Here is a 22421-nt window from a genome sequence, read left to right as displayed (position 1 = left end):
GTACTGACAGCTATGCTTAGTTGTATAACAATTTATTACAAAGTTTTCCTCCTATTTGATACAGTAACAGTGTATCACAAGTTGAGAGCTCCTTGGGAAACTTTTTTTTTTTTCTTCCCCAGAGAGGCCTGGCACAGGTATTTTAAATAGATGCCCATAGGCGACGTGCATATCTGTGAGGATTTATAAGAATACCTAGTCTCCTCAAAGAAATTAACCCATGAGGGTTAAAAACCCTAACCCAGCTGGGAAGTGAACCTGCAAACCCTTGGACTAAAGACCAACATACTAACCAGTTAGTCATGAAGCCAGACGGAGTAAAAGATGTAATCTCTTTTAGTCACCTCTTGTGACTAGCCAGGGATACTCGGGATGTATACTATTGCTTACCGACTAGGGTTGCAGTCTCATATTCATTCTTTCTTTCCGTGCTTTAAAGGAAACTACAGTCTTAATCTAATTCCAAGTTTAACAATTTAGTTTGGGTCTAACAAGTATGACTGACTTCACAAAACCAGTCCATGGCCTGCAGATGTCTCCATCAATGGTCAATTCTCCTAACAAAAATGTTTATTTCACCTATTCATAGAACAAAGGATTGGGACATTTGGCCTGACCTAGTTGATACTAAATAAGAGGAGATGATGATGATGATAATGATGATGATGCATTTCTGTTAACAGGTTATTAGAATGAGTTCACATGCAGTAAATACACAGGGCTGACGCTGATGACCAAGACGTCAGAAGCCCAAAAACGGATAAGTAGTACAGTTCCAGCTCGGTAACCAGGCTCTCTTGGGACTGTAGCGGTAGCAGATTAGTGGAAAAGTCAGGTTATAGGGATTTATTACTTCCGGTTTTATAGAAAGAAAAAAATCTTGGGTGCTTTATAAACTTCTGGGTTATCCCTGATCTTTATGATCTGCTTTTCGCATGTTTCATAGGTTATATTTTACAAAACAATTAAGATACTACATTGGTTCACTAAATCATTTTGTTTCTCAACTTCAACCATTCTTAAAAATGTCACACATTTTACTTTTTTTTTTGCTAGTAGCTTTACGTTGCACCGACACAGATGGGTCTTATGGCGATGATGGAATAGGAAAGGCTTAAGAGTTGGAAGGAAGAGGCTGTGGCCTTAATTAAGGTACAGCCCCAGCATTTGCCTGGTGTGAAAATGGGAAACCACGGAAAACCATCTTCAGGGCTGCCGACAGTGGGATTCGAACCCACTATCTCCCGGATGCAAGCTCACAGCCACGCACCCCTAACCGCACGGCCAACTTGCCCGGTACTTAAAATAGTGTCACACGCATTCTCTCTCTCTCTCGATGTTTCAACATAATACACTATGGGATGCCTGGCCGAGACAGTAAAGACAGTAAAGTTCACCCGGAAGGACATAAGTTTGATTTCTCATCACGACGTCAAAACATTTAAGAAACAAAATATGAGTATCAGGTTAGTTTCTAGGGGCAAAGGTAAAGGCAGTCACATGTAGAGCAAAACCACTCTATTCCACAAAGTGCTGAGGTGTCTTTACCTTCCACCCCTCCAAGGGTCTTCATGGCCTGTACAGAGATTGCTTTGCTTTACATAGTATGACAGGTGGGGTTCGCGAGGGGGGTGGGGGGGACGGGAAGGGGGAGAAGGCCAGATTACTGGCTGTGCCACTAACGAATGGCCGACGGCCGAATTATGGAGATTGTACTATAACAATTCTACCAAATACAAAGTTATAGTGAGAATATACACAATTTACCTTTCCAGGTGTTGAAGGCTCAGTGAGGGCATCCAGAAACAGGCTTGATTGATCCTGCTTCTGCTGCAGAAACTCAGAAAGTGACTGCTGCTGTGGTTCTGAGAAGTTATCCCATGTGGATGACAATGGCTTTTTAGAGCCAATGGGACCTGCGAAAGAGATTCTCTGTACTGAGACTTGATCTACAGCATTTCTTAAGCACAAAATTGTAATAAGCATTAGAGGTCTTATAATACATACCAAGAACAGAACTGCTGCTTGTTGAGTTATTCACAGCATCTGTTGTCTTTTTGTTACCAGTCTCATGAAACACTGAAGGAGCAGATGACTGCTGACTTCGTTTTCGAGGAGCCACTATATTTGAGTAGAGGGGACTGTCATTGCGAGCCACAACGTCACTGAATGTAGCACGATTTTCTCCCCAACAACTACTTGTTCTAAGAGGGGGTGAGGCTCTACTGGAGCTTGTACTGAGGCTGTTGTTGGACCCATTTACAACAGTGAGAGCTGTACAACAGAATTATAAACAACTTGTTACTTTATTTTCTCATTATTTGTAATGTGGGCATAATACTATAAATGCAAAACAGATGTATTAAAGACTACTCACAAAAAAGCTACTTGACTAATATTAGTCAAAGTGTTTCAGGAAGTTATCATAGTTATACAGAAATAGAACTACAAAATAGATCTCAGAGAGTTAGAGTAGGTGAAGCTTTGTCTGACCCTGTAATAGTTGAGAGGGGAGTTCCTCAGGGCAGTGTTATCGGACCTTTATGTTTTCTTATATATATAAATGATATGAGTAAAGGAGTGGAATCGGAGGTAAGGCTTTTTGCGGATGATGTTATTCTCTACAGAGTGATAAATAAGTTACAAGATTGTGAGCAACTGCAACGTGACCTCGAAAATATTGTGAGATGGACAGCAGGCAATGGTATGTTGATAAACGGGGCTAAAAGTCAGGTTGTGAGTTTTACAAATAGGAAAAGTCCTCTCAGTTTTAATTACTGCGTTGATGGGGTGAAAGTTCCTTTTGGGGATCATTGTAAGTATCTAGGTGTTAATATAAGGAAAGATCTTCACTGGGGTAATCACATAAATGGGATTGTAAATAAAGGGTACCGATCTCTACACATGGTTATGAGGGTGTTTAGGGGTTGTAGTAAGGATGTAAAGGAGAGTGCATATAAGTCTTTGGTAAGACCCCAACTAGAGTATGGTTCCAGTGTATGGGACCCTCACCAGGATTACCTGATTCAAGAACTGGAAAAAATCCAAAGAAAAGCAGCTCGATTTGTTCTGGGTGATTTCCGACAAAAGAGTAGCGTTACAAAAATGTTGCAATGTTTGGGTTGGGAAGAATTGAGAGAAAGAAGAAGAGCTGCTCGACTAAGTGGTATGTTCCGAGCTGTCAGCGGAGAGATGGCGTGGAATGACATTAGTAGATGAATAGGTTTGAATGGCATCTATAAAAGTAGGAAAGATCACAATATGAAGATAAAGTTGGAATTCAAGAGGACAAACTGGGGCAAATATTCATTTATAGGAAAGGGAGTTAGGGATTGGAATAACTTACCAAGGGAGATGTTCAATACATTTCCAATTTCTTTGAAATCATTTCGGAAAAGGCTAGGAAAGCAACAGATAGGGAATCTGCCACCTGGGCGACTGCCCTAAATGCAGATCAGTATTGATTGATTGAAGAAGTTTTTATTGACACAGATAAAATATACATTATAACTGTGTAAGGTCACTCCTGAACAATAAAGAAAAAAATGATTGTCAGAAAATTCTAGTCAACAACTGCAACCAAAAAATGTCAACACTTCCAGTCAGCAATAATACTTTAAGGTTCTCATCAATCAATCAATCAATCAATCAATCAATCAATCAATCAATCAATCAATCAATCAATCAATCAATCAATCAATCAATCAATCAATCAATCAATCAATCAATCAATCAATCAATCAATCAATCAAGCAAGCAATCAATTTTACATCACATCGACACAGATAGATCTTATGGTGATGATGGGATAGGAAAGGCCTAGGAGTGGAAAGGAAGCGGCAGTGGCCTTATTTAAGGTACAGCCCCAGCATTTGCCTGGTGTGAAAATGGGGAAACCATGGAAAACCATCTTCAGTAATAAGGTAGACCATACAGACAGAATCTCAATGCAGTGTTGACTCCCTGAAGCAACCAATGGCTTCAGACAGATGAAGCCCAAGAGAAGAGAACTCCAAAATCAAACCTCAGCTCCATGACTATGCATCATGGCAGCCTAGCTCCCTCCATTACCTTCTGAACACTTGATCCAGAATTATGGAAAAAGTACAAAATGAAAATGATACCTAAGCCGGTAAACTCTATGAGGGAATCCAAGGCCACAGTGCACTGATTGGATTCTGAGGGGTGCTACAACTAGTACGAACATTAAGGAACAATCGAAGTGGTCTCATCTCAAAAAATCAGGAGCCAACAGAGCTTTTATATAACCCTTCCTAGAGTTGGCCAAAAAGATTGAGCTCACAAAAGTTCTGGACAAACACACTGTCAACATTCTTGGAACTCAAGAGACACTTACCCTATGAGAAGATATCTTAACGATATGATTTTTACCTCAATTCCAAATCTGAACTTAACTACTTTAACAAGTCTTGTTCAATCATCAAACAAACTCTAACACACAACTGATCACAAGAAAAATTTATGGAGGAAATCTCTACATCCTTTGAAATTAAGATCAGTGTTCATCATGGTGATGAACTCTCACCCATTCTTTTCAACTCTGTTCTTGTAAAGGTCATCCTTGAGTAGGATTAGGCTGGGCATGGATCAAAAGCAGTAAACATCGATTGGCTTGCTTTTGCAGATGACGTCCCATAATAGGAGATGACCTCAACACTGCCTGCCTCCAGATCGAAATTTTACAAGGAGTAGCTGAAGCTGTATGCCTCCAAATAACTTTCGAAAAAGCTAAAGTAAATGAATGATGTCTATCATAATACCACTCCGTTTCTCAATACCTAATATGGAAAATAAAATGCTGCAATCATTTTATGTAAGTATCTTGGAGAAATAATTTTCTTCAACTCTTTCCGGTCTAACTGCGAGCATACCTCGGAGCGGCCAAAATTACGTTCAGGCCGCGCTGCGGGCATAGCCCGTAGTCAGGTTTGACAATTCACTAAAAATCGAGAACGAGCTATGCACGCATTCTGGTGGTTACATCGTGTTTCTTCATGTATTAGTTACGAGAGTATTTAAGCAGATGGCAGTATTATATGTCTAAGTCAGCATGCATCAGTAGATGTTGTCACTCAGTGAGCTCTAAGGCATGATATATTATAAATTTATGCGCAAATGAACATATTATTGACATATGAATTTGAAACAACTTCTTACATTTCATTATGATTGGAGTTCGTTTTACTGCCTAGCGCATGTTCCAGCGTATTTCATATTTGCCTGAATAGGTAAGATTGTCTACATATTAGTAAAGTTGTCTGTTTAGAAGACTGTATTTTCTCTTTCCCAGAAGTCTTTTGTGGTAAATAGAACAATAATTTTACATTTGGGTAACTTTTGACAAAATTTATCAATTAAAATAAAATTTCATAAGAGCTCCCATTTTCATTATTGTAATTATTATTATTATTATTATTATTATTATTATTATTATTATTATTATTATTATTATTATTGAAAAATTCTTATTTTTATATCGTGCTCATTATTGTCGTTATGTAATTGCAATGCACATTTTACATTAGCAAAATAGGGTAAATATAACAGTATTTCAGAAAACTGTACTTGCTTAGTTATCCGTCAGACCTTTCCTCCATTCGCAAAACATGGTATAATGCATAAACAATTTTAAAATCTCAAGTGATAGCTGACATGATACAAACAGCATTTTTCAAAATTAGATTCTCAAACAAGCACAAAGAAAAAAGAATCATGCAAATATCTCCTACAGGTACAGAGATATAATGTTTTAAAAATCCTTAAAAATGCCCAGTCCAAAACGTTTGTTAGGGATATTAAGGCCCAGACTGGAATGGGTTAACGGGTCAGAGAAAGAAGCCCGGAAATATTTGGCTAAACACATGGAAACAGCTTTTCACTTCTGCAAGCCCACATCAGTCCAAATCAATCTCTAGGTAGGCCAAATACTGTTACTATACCACAGTAGTATGTGCTGAAGCTTTATATGCGACTGAATACTTGGCCCCCACATCGCAATGAGATAGAGGGGATCCAAATAAAAGCTGTTCAGGCTTGGAGCAGTCTGATGCAAGTCCACAACGTAGCTGTGAGTGAAAACAAACAGAAGGAGGCTCCATGAAGCAAATTTTAACTCTAGAAAGCCAGCCAGAGGGCAATACCTCCTATTGATCACGTTATCAACACTTTTGCCTCAACGCCACAGAGACCATCTTCATTTTGCGCAGATGCATGTACACTGACCTGAGGATCAGTAGGGACATGTGCTCTTCAGTGACAAGTCCAGATTCAACCTGATGTCACTTCAGATAACCATATGGATTTTGTACTCATTCAGAATGGCTCAGTCACGGTACACAGGTACATTGAAGAAATTTTTCATTAATCATGTAATGACATTTACATTCGCTTTGAATGAAAACTTTGTGCTTATGCACAATAATGCAAGGCCACATGCTGCTTAGTGTGTCACAGAGTTTCTTCAAGTGGTCAACATTCCCACTCTGGACCGGCCAACCAGGTGTCCAGACCTCAACCCTATTGAGCATTTGCGGGACATGATCAGTCATCGTCTTCGGTGCCAAGTTTTCAATAATCTGGCTGAAATAAAGGTGATGGTGCAAGATAAATGGGAGAACGTACCACAGAAAGACATCTGTGGTTTATTGAGGAACATGCCCAAAAGACCAGCAGCAGTAAGTACAGCCAGGAGTGGCAATACCTCCTATTGATCACGTTATCAACATCCAACAAGTTTCCAGTACATTTCCTTAAACTTACATAATTAAAATCAATAATTTCTGTAATCAGAAAATGTCAGATTCTGCTGCTTTTAATTCAAAAACCGTACCTTAACTCACAATTTTTTGAGCATTGATGTCTTTGGAATGGGTATGGAAAAATTATTTTATTCTGTAAGGATGTTTTGAAAATAGAAATAAATTTTGCCAACTTAAACTCAGAATATTCTTAAAATATCAAGTGTTTCACTTTTTCTGGAGGGCGGTGTACATGTATGCATACTTCATTACAGGCTATTATGCCTTTCAGCATTCAGTCTGCAAGCCTCTGTGACTTTATTACTCCACCACAATCCTCTATTTGTAACTAGCTCCGTGGTCTTGTTTAGTTTGAGGCATTACAAACTGAGTCTTACCATCATCGTCTTGGTCTCCCTCTACTTCTCTTACCATCCATGACCAAGTCCACAAATCTCCTAGGTAATCTATCCCCCTCTATTCACTTCACATGATCCCATCACTGAAGCTGGGTTATGCGTACAGCTTCATCAATCAAGTTCAATCCTAATTTAGGCCTTATCTCCTCATTCTGAGTATGCCCTTGCCACTGCTCCCACCTGTTTGTACCAGAGATCATTCTTGCTACTTTTACGTCTGTTACTTCTAACTTATGATATAACATACGATATCATCATTGCACCTCAAAATACAATTATGTGACAATGCTGAGAGGAAAATACTGACCCGTAGCATATGTATCACTTAGAACAAAAATTCATTGAGGAGCTTCATGAAATACTGAACCTTAGATGACAGAACCTCTCTGGTCAGAGTTCTAAGCTGAAATATCACATAGCATTTTTTCTAGGCACAATGATGATATAGTCTATAATGATATCTGGTGCCCCTACCCTCCCATGTGAAGCTTGAAGAATGCATTCATAACTGCTAATTCCCAAAGCAGCACAGGAGTCCAGTAAATTTTTCCAATTCCTATTAGCCTCCATATCTTCCCCATATTCACCCATCACCTTTTCATATCTTTCAGTTCTGTTTTCAACTCTCATGTTGCAATCACCCATTAGCACAAGCCTATCCTTGCTATTGACCCTGACTACGAAGTCACTCAGTGTTTCATAAGATTTGTCAACTTCACCTTCATCTGCACCCTCACATGGTGAATATACTGAGATAATTCTCGTCCTAATTCCTCCAAATGCCAAATCTAGCCATACCATTTGCTCATATATGTGCCTAGCAGAAACTATGTCACGTGCAATAGTATTCTTGATGAACAGTCCTACCCCACACCCTGCCCATTCCTTTTTAATACCTCTTAAGAATACTTTATAATTTCCTATCTCTTCTTCGTAATCTCCCCTTATCCGAATGTCATTAACTCCTAACACATCCAGATGAATCCTCATTGCTGACTCTGCCAGTTCTACCTTCTTTCTTCCATAAGCTCCATTAATATTGATAGCTCTTTATCGAATTCAATTTCATTCACCAAGTTGTTTCCAAGAAGCCCCTTGCCTGTCCAATGGAAGTGAGACTCTGTTAATCCCATAGGCCTGAGGCTTGCTTAAAACATTCTGAGAGTGCTTGGTAAAAATTCTGTGAAGCACGATGCTACTTTACTTACACATAGTCCCAGTGAGCATAAAGAGGGTCATGACTCAAAATATGTCCAAGATGCCCACTCTCATTCCATAATAACTGATATCCTGATTCCATGGTTTACAAATTAGGGTGTGACTTCAGTAACCCACACCTAATAAAAGATTTTCATATTTACCTGCTTCTTTGAACATACTGAAATTACTTATAATTTGCCTAAGGGGTGTCCCATTTATCATCATGATCACCCACAACAACTACATAGTGGAGCTCCAAATGAAAAACTGTTACATACAAAAGTTGTACAACTTGAAGGGGGAAATAATACTCCTCAGAGTAAGCCTCATAACAGTATTTATTAGTGAGATATAAGTACTAACATCACTAATATTTGTTGGTCAAAAGTTCAATGAAGATCATCATGGCCTATTCAAAAATTAATCACCATATATGAATTTCATAACATGAGCATTAAATATGATATAAGAAGTGGGGTTTCTAGTGCCTTTTATAGTACTTTACATATGGGTGCTGTGAAGGGTAGAACATTCATTAGATGTTCAAAGCGGTGACCAATGGCAGCTATACAGTATACAAGTTCAGTTGCTGGCTGAATGACAACCCAGATTCTCCCCATGCTGTCTGCTGAGGAGCATTACAAACACGCACAATATGTTCTTGCATGATTTATGAAGTTATTGGAATATCTTGATAGACAGCACCCTTGAGGTATCCCCAAAGAAAGAAAGAAAGAAAGAAAGAAAGAAAGAAAGAAGTCCATCGGGTCAAGGTCTAGAGATCAAGCAGGCCACTTTACTGGTCCTCCATGACCAATCTGCCTACCAAGATATTTTCAGTTCAGAACACGACATGCATACACAGAATTATGTGCTGGTACCGCATTATCATTCTGTTCTATAGAGTTATCTCCTCCGGAAGACCAGGAATAATTGTTTGTATAAAAGTGGCATACTACCCAGCAGTTTTGGTCACACCATTCACGACATAAGGTGACATTATTGGCAACCATCACACACCAGATGTTAATTCTCCATTGATGCTGATAGTCTGCCAGTTGACACTATCATGGGTTCTCAACAGCCCAATAATGCATGTTCTCTGCATTTACTTGGCCTGAGTTTGAGAATGAAGATTCACAGGTAAAAATAACATCTGATAAAGGGATCAGGTTGGCACTAATTTGATGCTGTCTTCATTGACAGAACTCTGCAAGATTCTGCAAATCATTCTTGTGCAATTCTTGGAGTGAGTGTTCATGATAGGAATGGAATGTACAACGCTCAAGAATGCGATGTGCTGTCATTTCTGGAATGACAATTTCAGTTTCAAGCTGGCGTCTGACGACATGTGGATTAACTGTTGCAGCAGTGAGAACAGCAAACTCATCAGCTTCATCTGTGCGAGTTCTATGACAATTATGTTGCTGTGCATTCAAACTGCCCATTTCACAAAGCTTCACAACGAGACAGGAAACAACCACGTGGACGGGGGGGAGGGAGGGAGGAGGACTTGTCAGGGTATCGTAAACTGAGCTACTGATAATAACGTGTAGGAGAGAGAGAGAGAGAGAGAGAGAGAGAAAATTACACTGTACTGTAAAATAATGTGAACACATTCATCCACTCACTAACTTACATTCTCCTAGCATTTATACCTTCTTAACTTGCAGCATACTGTGCTGTATTCGACTGCATACAGATGACTGAGTAATCATCACATCATGCGTTTTCCTTTGCTTGCTCTAAAGCATGGAATAGGGTACACAACTCTGGGTACCTGTAATGTTTACATAACCTCTGCTTCAAAAGCAGAGCGTCAACATCATACTGTACTGTACCATGCAGTGTAATTGTGCTGAAAGGCATCAATTAGTGGGTGTCCATGAACCATTCTGTGTCCCAGTTTCTGTGTTGGTTTTTAACAATCTGCCTCTTAGAACAGGATATTATTATTACACATTTTTTAATAAACTTAGACGAGCATCACTGAACTTAGGACTAATAAAAACAGAGTGTGATTTAAAAACTGTTGGTACTACTCATCTCTCACTAATAAATAATGCAATTCTCCTTGCTGCCTGTCATTGTCAAGACGTCAAAATGTCGTTTTCCCGATCGGCATAATTACTCCGATACACTCTTTCTGTGAGCGAATTTTGCAGCAATGGTGAAACTGGAGTCTCAGATGTGGTTTTAAATTTCTTAGATATTAATATAATTCAGATAATTTACTTAGCAGAATATAATTCGATAAGCTTGGCTGATGAAAGTTGGTGACCTGAAGGACGTTTTTACGGGAAAGTGAGGAAGTTACCCTGTAAAAATAAATTTAAAATATAAAGTTTTTAACTAATGTATTTTATGGAGGAGTTATTGTACAATTAAAATGATATATATACTGTATTACATTACTCTGAAGTAAAGCCAAACTGTTTACGGTTTTAATTTGTTCCCGGATTTTCCGGTTTCCCATATTGTACTCCCTCCACTGTGGTCCCTCCAAAAATAGAGAAGCGAGGTTCCATACTAACATCCGTAAAACCACTGTAAACATTATTTCCAATATGATTGGGTACTTGAAGATCAGATTACTAGCCTAATACAAGAATGTTTTGACAACCCTTTGAGACGAGTGAGAAAATGACAACCTGAAATGCTCACGATTTATTCATCAAGGTAAAATGTGCCAGCATACAATCACTGCCTATCGAGACATTTCGATGAAGGATAAAATCCTGTGTTGGAACATCCATCATTTTCACCACACCTATCCCTGTGTGACTATATTTGTTTCCAAAGTTTAAATGTGAGCAAGAAGGAACCTGGTTTGAGTCTGTAGATATAGTGAAGATAGATAATGATAGATCAGCTGTGCAACCTATATACAGACAATCTGTAGCATTCCTTCCAACAGGAGATGGAGCGCTGGGTAGGACAAGGGGAGGAAAACATTGAAAGCAACGTTCAGTAACGTTAGAACAGCAAATTCATACAATGTAGAAAGCTGTTTACTCAAAGGATAAAAAATATACCATGGCCTACCTTTTGTAACACTATCCTTTTTTTCTGCAGAGCGTCGCTTAAGTACGTTCTTTTCTTTGCGCTCCCTATTTGTATTTTTTGATGATTTTAACTTATATGGAAGTTCCAGGCTAGGAGGTTTAGGTACTTCATTATTGATAGGTTTTTCTGTGATGGGTGAAATCTGCTTTCCTAGAGAAAGCTTGTAACTAGACTTCCACCTTGTTGAAAATTCTTTCTTTTTGTGACCTTCTTGCTCATAATCATCATCATCACAATCTCCTTCATAGCTGTCTCGGTAGTCTAGTGACTTTCCTTTATCTTTCTTAGGAGTATTTTTATGTTCTCTCATGTTGGAATTTAAACTATCTCGTTCCTAGAACATTAAAAAAAAAACATTTATTTTTGAAGAAGAAATAAATTTAAAAAACACATAAATGATTGATTTCTAAATGATTAAACAATACATGTTTTTTAGCTATGCAGAACATCACTTAACATACCATTAGAAAATTACATAAACTAGGAATATCTTCAGTGCAATGAAAATAAAATAGAAATTAATACAAAGCCAATAAGGTAATAATTAAATTCCACAAATAAAACTTAATTCAAAAGTACACACTAATCCTCATTTGATTCTGCATAATTAATGAAGGAAAATTTTGAAAAATACTGAAACTTATGAAGAATTCTTCTTTTAGCCTGTTAGTGACCACACCAGAACATATGCTTCTTCCTTTCCTTTCCATACCAACCTCTGCTAGGCAATGGGAATTCAGCTGCTTCCTGAGTAGCACTGGAGGTTGTCCATACATCTAATAAGTGATTTGCTAACATTCATGACTCCTGTGATCTCCGTTCCAACAGAAGCTTAGTCCATTCTGAGGTTCCTCACAATGATGCCTTCCCACCACCTCTTCAGTCTTGCCCACTAGCTCAACTACATTGGAGACTCGAATCTTCCTCCTAATCACCTTATTTCAGACTTGTTCTCTCACACTGATTCCAACCTTAGAGCACTCAATTATTCTTACACAGACTCGCAAGAGGTTCATGCTGCTCATGAAGAAAGTAACAAATTTAAGCTCATACGCTGCAACTGGTAGAATCCATAAGTTGTACACTTTATGCTAGAGGTTCATCAGTGCCTGCAAATTTTGCATTGAAGCTGAGCCTGCTAAAAACTGTCCAAGTCAGTCGGCTGGTCTGGTGATCTTAGCTGTCTTGTTATCCCCCACCTCTTCTTTAATGCTTTGTCCCAGGCATATGTATTCTTCAACAGTTTCAAACACTTGATTCCCATTGGTGACACGAATGTTCTTCACTCAGCCTTCACACTCATAATTTTTGTTTTACTATGCAAGTTCATGGAGCATTAATTCCAGTCCCTCAGGACTTGTTAATTAGTCTGATATACCGTGTTTACTCGTGTATTAGACTCCTGTGGCTTTTCTGAGACAAAGAAAATGAAAAAAATAAACCTCGCATACAAGACCCCCCAACGTAATTTGTCAGAGAAGAACAATGATTCCACTTCGAAGCATATACAAGCCTTACTGCAGCTCCGATGACATCACACAAATTTGTGAATAGTTTCGTCCACAAAACTCGCGCAATGCAAACACGTGTTAAAGTCATGCGGTGCATCTATGTTTTGTAGTTGAGAAATGTCCGCCTCCGTAGCATGGGCCTAGTGCAGCTCTGATAACGTCGCACAAATAGGTGAATAGTTTCATGTCCAACACACGCAATGCTAGCACGCATCAGTCATGTTATATGTCCGTGTTTTGTAGTTAATGTCCGCCAGCGTAATGGTTAGCACAATTAGCTGCCATTCTCGGGGGCCTGAGTTTGATTCCCGGTACTGTACTGCCAGAGATTTAAGAATGGCAGGAGGTTAATACGCGGTAAAAATGGTACATGCAACTCCCCTCCACTGGAGCCATGTCTAAGAGCTCCACTGCCTCGATATGAGGAAACAAGTTTACTTTTGTTGAGAAATATTCAAGGTTCTTGCTATTAATATAGCAGGCAAGATCATTAACAAAGTGATCGTTTAATATCTTGTAACTTGAGCCAATATATATTAAGTTATGGAGAGAAGTAAATTTAAAATGTGATAAAAACAATCCAATCATAACGATTGCTTAACTCGCCAACCTAACAAATAAATAAATAAATAAATAAATAAATAAATAAATGAAGAAGAAGAAGAAGAAGAAGAAGAAGAAGAAGAACAACAACAATAATAATAATAATAATAATAATAATAATAATAATAATAATAATAATAATAATGGTATTGATTTCACATCCACACTAACTACTTTCACAATTTTAGGATACGCCAAACAAAACATTCTATGAGTTAATTTAAAAAATGGGAGACAACAAACGTATGAAATTAAACATTGATATTAATACGCATTACCGCCACATCAGTAGATATCCATAAATGTGGCAAGCTTTCCTGTTGTTTATTTTTATTCTTTCCGTCATGGAACTTTTAGCGTTGTCTGGGCACTCGATAGCATACCTAACTTAAATGATGCAGTCTCTCATCTCAATTACAGTTGTTTAGGTAAATCCTGATGTGATAAATGTAGAGAACAAGCATGAAATATACATAAAAATAATGGTCTGGCTTTTAACAGCCACAGTCACCCAAGAATTCTTCCAGTTACTATGTATTACATTTGGAAGTACAACTCGTTACATATGCTAGTTATCAGCTGGTGTGTTAGCACGCTTCCTATAGCACGGCTTTATTCGAAAGGGGTGGCTTCTGCTATACATACACCAACTGGGAATAACAGATACCATCTGCAGAAAGCATCTGCGAATAGATTCTCATTTTTGGACTCTATAGACCAGAACGAAACTATTTTTAAAAGTTTCAAAAAGACTGGATCTTGAATGCTTTCGATGGAAGTGCATGGTTGATGAGATGGCAGTGAAGATAATGTCATTCGAAATGATGACAAGCCAGTGGAAGGAAAGTGGGTGGCAAAAGATGATAATTCACATGAAAGCAGTGATTAGGTTTACTGTGTGGTAGGCCTACTGCTCAACTGACAGACACAAATGACTGGCCATTAAGTTACTTTGATTAATATTGCATAATACAATAATAAGATACCCTTATCCCTTTTCTCTTCGGGTTCGAGTATGAAGTGAGACGAATCTTCGTAGCAAGTTTTAATGACTAGATGCCCTTCCTGATGTCAACCTCATCAGAGGAGTTAAAGAAATGAAACGAATGATGTGATAAAAGAGTAACTAAAACTGACTGTACTTACTTTATACATAGGCCTAAAAGTCATGTGTTCACCATTTATTATCTTTTTTAAATTCAGAAATACTGCCTTCCAATGAAAATAGCTGGCAAAACTCGGAACACATTCAAAGGTTTGTTAAAGAACAGAAACTAGCCAAACTTTCAGGACACATTCCTCAAACATAGACAAACATTATATGGACATGGGACCAGAAACACTTTATTTCCATGTTATACCCATTTTCTATAACTCATTTTAGATCAATATGGGAAACACACAGGAACAGAACGTACCAAAATACCACATGAAACTCTTTCTAACATGGAATGTTCAAAATGCCCTCCATTGGCATTGATATATGGATCAATCTACCATCGCAATGAATCCCGGATGTGCTGATGAATTGCTGGAGTATTGGATATGGTCTCTTGGTTACGTCCGGTTAAGTTGTAATTCCTAGGTTCAATGCCAATGTGTCATGTTTCATTTGACTGAAAGTAACATTGACATGTGACTCACGTGATTGCTTGTGTTGATATGCAACCCACTTCATTGCCTTACAACATGTAGCATCAACTGGTTAGTGTTCATTATGGACCTGGCAAGCAGCTGTTTACTAGTGTTCATCACAGACTTGGTTTCTGGTTCAGTGCAATGGAACTGTACACAAATACTGAGTTGGCATATGTCCATTTGATGTATGGCTCCGCATAAGGATCATATTTCCAGAACGAAGGTGCCCCGACCACACGACGTTTGAAGCAACTGACCGCAGTCTTGGGGAGCATGGGGCATTTAAGCCTCCTACTCACGACTGGGGGAGTCCTAGAAGGACGAGGACACCACTACCGGAGGAGGCAATTCTTCATGCAGTTGACGATGACCCCACTATCAGTGTAAGACAATTAGCTGCAGAAGTAGTGTTGACCACATGACTGACTGGCAACTGATAAATTAGAACCTGCTGTATCCATACCATTTACAGCATGTGCAGGCATTATCTGCAGCTGAATTTTCTACACAGGTACACTTCTGTGAATGGTTTATTCAACAATGTGTCAATCCTGATTTTAGTGCAACTGTGCTGTTCACACATCAGCAGTAATTTCAATGTGATCAGATTATTTCAAAATCAGCATGTATGGGCTGATGTGAATTCTCAACCATTAAAGCAAATCATCAACAAAGATTTTCAGTCAATGTTTGGGCCGGTATTGTTGTTGACTGTTCCTCCACCATGCTTTCTTAGAGAATACACTACCTGTTCTGCTAGAAGATGTACCTTTACAAGTGCAACGAAACACATTTCATGCACGAAGGAGGTCCTCCTCATTTCAGTCTTAACCTTTTCACTCCCAAGTTTTTTAATCCTTATGCATGTCCCATACCAGATTTTTCTTGATGTTTTGACGATGGTTGAAATAGGCTAAAAATAACTTTTATTAGCTACTGGACAGTCATGGTATGACAACATTAGCAATAGTGTTCTCTTGGCACTTTTACCAGAACTTGACAAATGTTCACAGCTTGTTCTACCACAACTTGTCTTCATTATACTCATAAAAGCCAGGCTCATCATTATTCTGTAACATTTCTAAAATAAAATCTTCCTTCATGCTTTCTTTACACTTCTGCGCACTAATCTCACAAGACAGCTGTGAAAGAAAAGCACAAGGCACATAATTATTGTCAAAATACGGTAAGGCAATTTAGGAATTGTCCGTTGTCTGAACAGAGCATGTGAACTACAAAATTACAGCGTCAGACTGGACTCGGAAGTGGAGAAGAGTGCAGTGCTTGAAATTCGAGTTAAGTCGTGTTTGGGACAGCAGGAAAGATGCTGACATCCGAGTTAACTCGGGCATGGGATGGAAAAGGTTAATGACTGTCGGCTTCTAAATAACAGATTCCATAACAGCTGACCTCCATGCTCTGCAGCCCTAAACCTACTAGACTTTTATTTGGGGGGCATTTCAAAGCTCTTGCATACTGAATCCCAGTACAAGATGCAGAAAGTCTACATGCCCATATTGCGGAAGGCTGCGAAACCACATGCAATACTCCAGGGATACATCAGTGCATCCAGGATTCAATGCCATGGCAGACTGATGCATGTATTAATGCTAACAGAGGGCATTTTGAACATTCCATGTAAAAGGAGTTTCATGTGGTATGCCGGTACGTTCTGTTTCTGTGCGTTTCCCATGATTAATGTACTATGTAGAGTTGTAGAAAATGACTCTCGACATGGAAATAAAGCGTTCCTGGATCCATATCGCATAATTTCTTCTTGTATGTGAGAGGAATATGTCATCTAACTGTTACACCACCGGGCTGAGTGGCTCAGACGCTTGAGGCACTGGCTTTCTGACCCCAACCTGGCAGGTTCAACCCTGGCCCAGTCCGATGGTATTTGAAGGTGCTCAAACACATTAGTCTCGTGTCGGTAGATTTACTGGTATGTAAAAGAACTCCTGTGGGACTAAATTTCAGCACCTCAGCGTCTCCGAAAACCATAATAGTAGTTAGTAGGACGTAAAGCCAATAACATTATTATTATTATTATTATTATTATTATTATTATTATTATTATTATTATTATTATTATTATTATTATTATTATTATTATTACACTGTGTTATAATATGTTAGTATTAACTGCACAAACATCATGTCTTAGATGTTGAGCCGTCCCTTCACAATGGCAGAGAGTTGAAAATCCACAGTAGAACCATCAATCATTTATTATAACTTAAAGTTACACTTTGATGACTTTTATTGACCATCCAAAAGGGTTCATGACCTTTACAATGACTGAGTGAAATAAATGGATTTCTTCAACATCCATGTACCAACAGACTCTCACGAAGGTTTCAGAACGTGGGGCTGTTTAAATAAGCCTGGCTGTCATCTTCGCATAAACAGGCTCTTTCCTTAAACCCTGTTCTACTACATCTATTTCTTCTTGTTCTTCCGGTTATTCAGTTTGATTTTTATGTAAGTACACATTATTGGCAGTTCCATAATGTCAATTTTATCCTATATGAGACAATATGGTAGCATACAAAACAACTATCCCAACATCAGCATAAATATTTTAAAATATGTAATGTATTATTTAATCTTAAACTAAGAAAGGTAAAAATGAAATGAAACGAACCTTGTCCATGTCCTCATTATTAGAACTTTCTGTTGTTGTGGACGATGTTTCCTCTTCTGAACAAACAACAGCCTCAGAATTATGTTTATTATTTCTTTTACTACTATGAATAATTCTCTTCCCCTCTTTGGGGATCTCCAATGCTTTCTTGTTTGGACAATCAGTCTCCTGTATATGCCTCATTGGAGAAGCTATTTTATTTTCAGTCAAATTTAATTTTGCTTTTCCAGTCTGATTGGATACACAATTACTGGACCTTGACAACAGACTACCCCAGCCCTTTTTTGAAGCAACAGTCTCTTGTATATGTTCAGACAATGATGAATTATCACTGTTGTTACTATTCCGTTTTGCAAGTTTCTTTTTGTTTTTTACAGACATTAAAGGAGTTGAATTACTAGAATATACTACTTCTGATTCATCATATTTTGTACTAGAACATCTTTCTTTTAATTCCATCTCTGCAGGTGAATGTTTTTCATCTATTGGAGTCCAGCCATTACTTTTATGATAATGGTGATTGGAATTGTTTATTGAATTATTTACATCTCTGCTACGTTTATCATGGCCTGTTAGTACTGATGCATTATTAGGATTCCAGTCCATTGAAATATCTGCTTTTCCACAACCTACTTTAGTACTTTCACCATTCTTTTGCATAGTGGGAGTCATTGGTTTAGGATCAGATGAGGATCGCATGGCTTTATCTTTTGCCATTGCCAAAAAGGCACACTTCAAAATGCGATCTGACTCCAAAAATGCTGCGGCCAGAACACAAAAAAGTAGAAATATCATAAAACTGACAGCTGAATAATAGAGAAGAGGTTCCCAAGATGGGCGTCCCAAAACAATGGAACAGGATGCCAAGAGGAAAGGAGGTAATGTAGCAATGACACTATAATTTACACCAAAACCAAGACTTGTATCAATGGTGAGGGTTCGCTGGATACGAGCAAGAGTAAAATCTGGAGTGAATGCAATGTCTATTTTGCGTGTACCATTGGGTGGCAACTGGAAGGATACACAGTTGAGAATTCTAAATCCATAGCCTTCACAAGGCAGACCATTGACATAAAATCCACCCACATACAGTGGAAGCTCCCCAGTGTTTCTTGCTGTGAATGATCTCTTCACAGTTAAATTTGGCACAGGAAATTTTCGTTGTTTTTCTCCTAGAACAATAAAAATACAAGAAAATTATAGCAATGAAGATGATTAACAGCAATCAAAATAAAATAGAACCTTATTTTTTATAACTGATACAACAGAGCAAATGGTCATAATATCATAAATATATGGTAACTATTTCTTATCTATGAAAACAAATAACATCCTTTGGACCTGTAATAAATGTCACATAATTCTTTTGGTTGTAAAGAAAGAAACAAAATGAAAAATCTGATTTACGTAAATGTAAGCTGCAATAGGTTCCCTTTCAAAAATCAACATGAAGGAAACAAGAGTTATGAGTCAACATTGTTTAGCTTAATACCTTAAGGAAGATTCAATTTCTGTCCTTGTTACTGGTACTTTATAATCTTAGAACTATTCCCCTTCCAAACCTGCTCTTCCATCTCCTCAGTTATCAATACTTGTTTTTGATTGATTTTGATGTAAAGGAACTTGTGCATTCAATACTTAATTGAACTTGATATGTCTTAATTATGTGATATCTCATAATTTGATGATGAATATGACTGCTGCATGGGTAACAATTTTTAACAATACAAATCATCTGATCAATCGGAAATAGGCTCGGAAAGTGCTAACTTCAATTAACAAAATGAATTCATAAAAATTAAAAGTCTCGTCATAACACTTTACCCCCCCTTGAAAGGAGTTCTTTCAACTAACTATTGTAATCTTATACCTTATACCTATTGTAAAAATACTTAAATATTTTTATCATATGCATTAATACAAAACTTTATACATATATATTTTTATGATTAAAAGAAAGAAATATTGAAATTATATCTTTGATGAAAAATATCACAACGTTATAAATATCACAGAAAATCTTTAATTCCATTCTCCTTGTCATCCCTTTCAATGGGAAGAGGGCATATCTTCTTGACGCTTCGGGTGAAAGTTCTACTAGCCGTCCGAACGGTGACAACCCTCACCTCACCATCTCGTCCAGGGTGAACTTGAACTATCCTACCCCTAGGCCACTCTAGAGGAGGGATTTTGTCCTCAATCAACAGCACCAAAGAATCAACATCAACATGTCGATTGGTACCGTGCCACTTGACGCATTTTTGCAATTCTTGCAAGTATTCTCATTGCCATTTCTGCCACACTGCAAATTTTCCACAAATGCTGCCAATGTGACAAGCGGTTATTGGGTTCTCTCAACAAATCACTTTGCACAGGTTGCATAATCGAGACACTTTCTGATGTTAGCTCCAAAAAACGAAGCCTTTCTCCAACCTTAATCAATCCGTCACTATCCAGAAACGGACTGAGTGACTTTAGGTCTTGATTATTAATTAAGCAATGTAGTACTTGAGGGAATGCTTCTAATGTGTCCATCTGACTACCTGCAATTATAAATGAATCTTTGGCAATATGCTACTATATGGCATAACTTCGGAAATGACGAGAATTTATTCAGTAGAATGCTGGTTGATCTTGCTGTCAACGTAACTGCTGTGACCTTTAGCTCTGGTAGTTCTGATTCAAATTCTTCTGAATGCTCTGGTTGTTGACGTCGCGTGCAAAGCCAAGAAGGTCCACTCCACCAAAGCGTATTGTCTTCCAAGTTCTACTGAAGTAATTCCTCTTGAGAGAAGATCAGCTGGATTTTCAGTCCAAGGAACATGCTTCCAGGTGGTTGCATCAGTGGCTTCTTGAATCTTTGCAATCCTGTTTGCCAAATGTCTTCAGCAGCCTTGGCTCTGTGTTGATCCATCCCAAAACAATTGTACACTCACTCCAGATTGTCTCCTCCTCTTAAACAGTCACCCATATAAAAATCATTGCGAATAGCCTTTGATGCTGCTGCAAATTCATTTTCATGAAGAGTAGCCAATTCATTTAGGCAAGGTGCTGGTAAGGTGCTGGTGCTGTTCCATATGTTACTGTATTCAACTGATAAATCCTCACAGGGGCTGAAGATTCCTCTTTCCATAAAATCTGCTGTAGTGCTCGATCTTCAGGATGGATGAGGATTTGCCGAAACATCTTTTCCACATCTGCCGTCATGACGTACTTATGGCTGCGAAATCTAAGAACAATGTGAAAAAGATCTTACTGTAAATTAGGTCCTGTCACGAGCTTGTCATTGAGTGATCTCCCGAGTGATGTTTTCGCCGAGGCATCAAATACCACTTTTATCAACATACCATTGCCTGCTGCCCATCTCACAACATTTTCAAGGTCACGTTGCAGTTGCTCACAATCATGTAACTTATTTATCACTCTATAGACAATAACATCATCCGCAAAAAACCTTACCTCCGATTCCACTCCTTTACTCATATCATTTATATATATAAGAAAACATAAAGGTCCAATAATACTGCCTTGAGGAATTCCCCTCTTAATTATTACAGGGTCAGATAAAGCTTCACCTACTCTAATTCTCTGAGATCTATTTTCTAGAAATATAGCAACCCATTTAGTCACTCTTTTGTCTAGTCCAATTGCACTCATTTTTGCCAGTAGTTTCCCATGATCCACCCTATCAAATGCTTTAGACAGGTGAATCGCGATACAGTCCATTTGACCTCCAGAATCCAACATATCTGCTACATCTTGCTGGAATCCTACAAGTTGAGCTTCAGTGAAATAACCTTTCCTAAAACCGAATTGCCTTCTATCGAACCAGTTATTAATTTCACAAACATGTCTAATATAGTCAGAAAGAATGCCTTCCCAAAGCTTACATACAATGCATGTCAAACTTACTGGCCTGTAATTTTCAGCTTGCGACATGTACCATTCTGTTGGGCCTTCGTCGTGGATTTTGCATCCCTGTAGACATCAAGCATCATTGTGCTTTATAAATGGTCCCTTGGTCAGTAATACTATTATTCACGACCTTTTTTTTGTGTCTGATCCACTGTTTTTGTTTGTTTGTTTGTTTTTTGTTTTTTTGTAGGGTCCATATCCATCCATTCATTCTTCATGACATTTTTATTTTATTTTGTTCAGTGGATTAATTTGAACTTTAGGTTATTTCATTTCGTACCATTAGGGGCCGATGACCTCGATGTTAGGCCCCTTTAAACAACAAGCATCATCATCATCATCATCATTAAATTGTTGAAAAGTCCTTGAAAGATCTTCGTCATGGAGACAAATGTACTCATAACTTTTCTCAGAATCTAGCAATTTAAGTAGTTATTACCTCAAAAGAAAGCGCTTGTTCCACTGAATGTTTTTAGACCAAAACGAACTGCATACCTCAATCAGAACGAAAGATTTAATTGCTTCAATGAGAAAAAAAATGTTGAAGAAATGGGACGTCAAATTGAATGTGCACTCATAACTTTCTTCAGAATCAACCAATTTGAATAGTTAAGAGCTGAAATGAAAGATCTTGATCCACTGAGTGTTCTTAGGTCAAGATGAA

At 38.1% G+C, this 22421-nt stretch overlaps 1 protein-coding gene across 1 annotated transcript in view; it reads right to left on the bottom strand.

The window, feature by feature from the left end:
• The window catches only part of Tmem131 (Transmembrane protein 131), a 504583-nt gene that overhangs the window by 31795 nt on the left and 450367 nt on the right, over positions 1–22421 (bottom strand). Inside the window, exons 19-22 of the mRNA XM_067143255.2 lie at positions 17843–19014; positions 11423–11777; positions 2008–2274; positions 1768–1916 (exon numbers count right to left, since the gene is read on the bottom strand). Of these exons, the coding sequence (XP_066999356.2) occupies positions 1768–1916; positions 2008–2274; positions 11423–11777; positions 17843–19014 (1943 nt within the window). The remainder of the gene's footprint in view (positions 1–1767; positions 1917–2007; positions 2275–11422; positions 11778–17842; positions 19015–22421) is intronic.

Source organism: Anabrus simplex, chromosome 3, assembly GCF_040414725.1.
Source record: "Anabrus simplex isolate iqAnaSimp1 chromosome 3, ASM4041472v1, whole genome shotgun sequence".
NCBI classification, from domain to species: Eukaryota; Metazoa; Arthropoda; class Insecta; order Orthoptera; family Tettigoniidae; genus Anabrus; species Anabrus simplex.
Note: the sequence above shows the minus strand (reverse complement) of the source record. Positions and strands in the feature narration are given on the sequence as shown.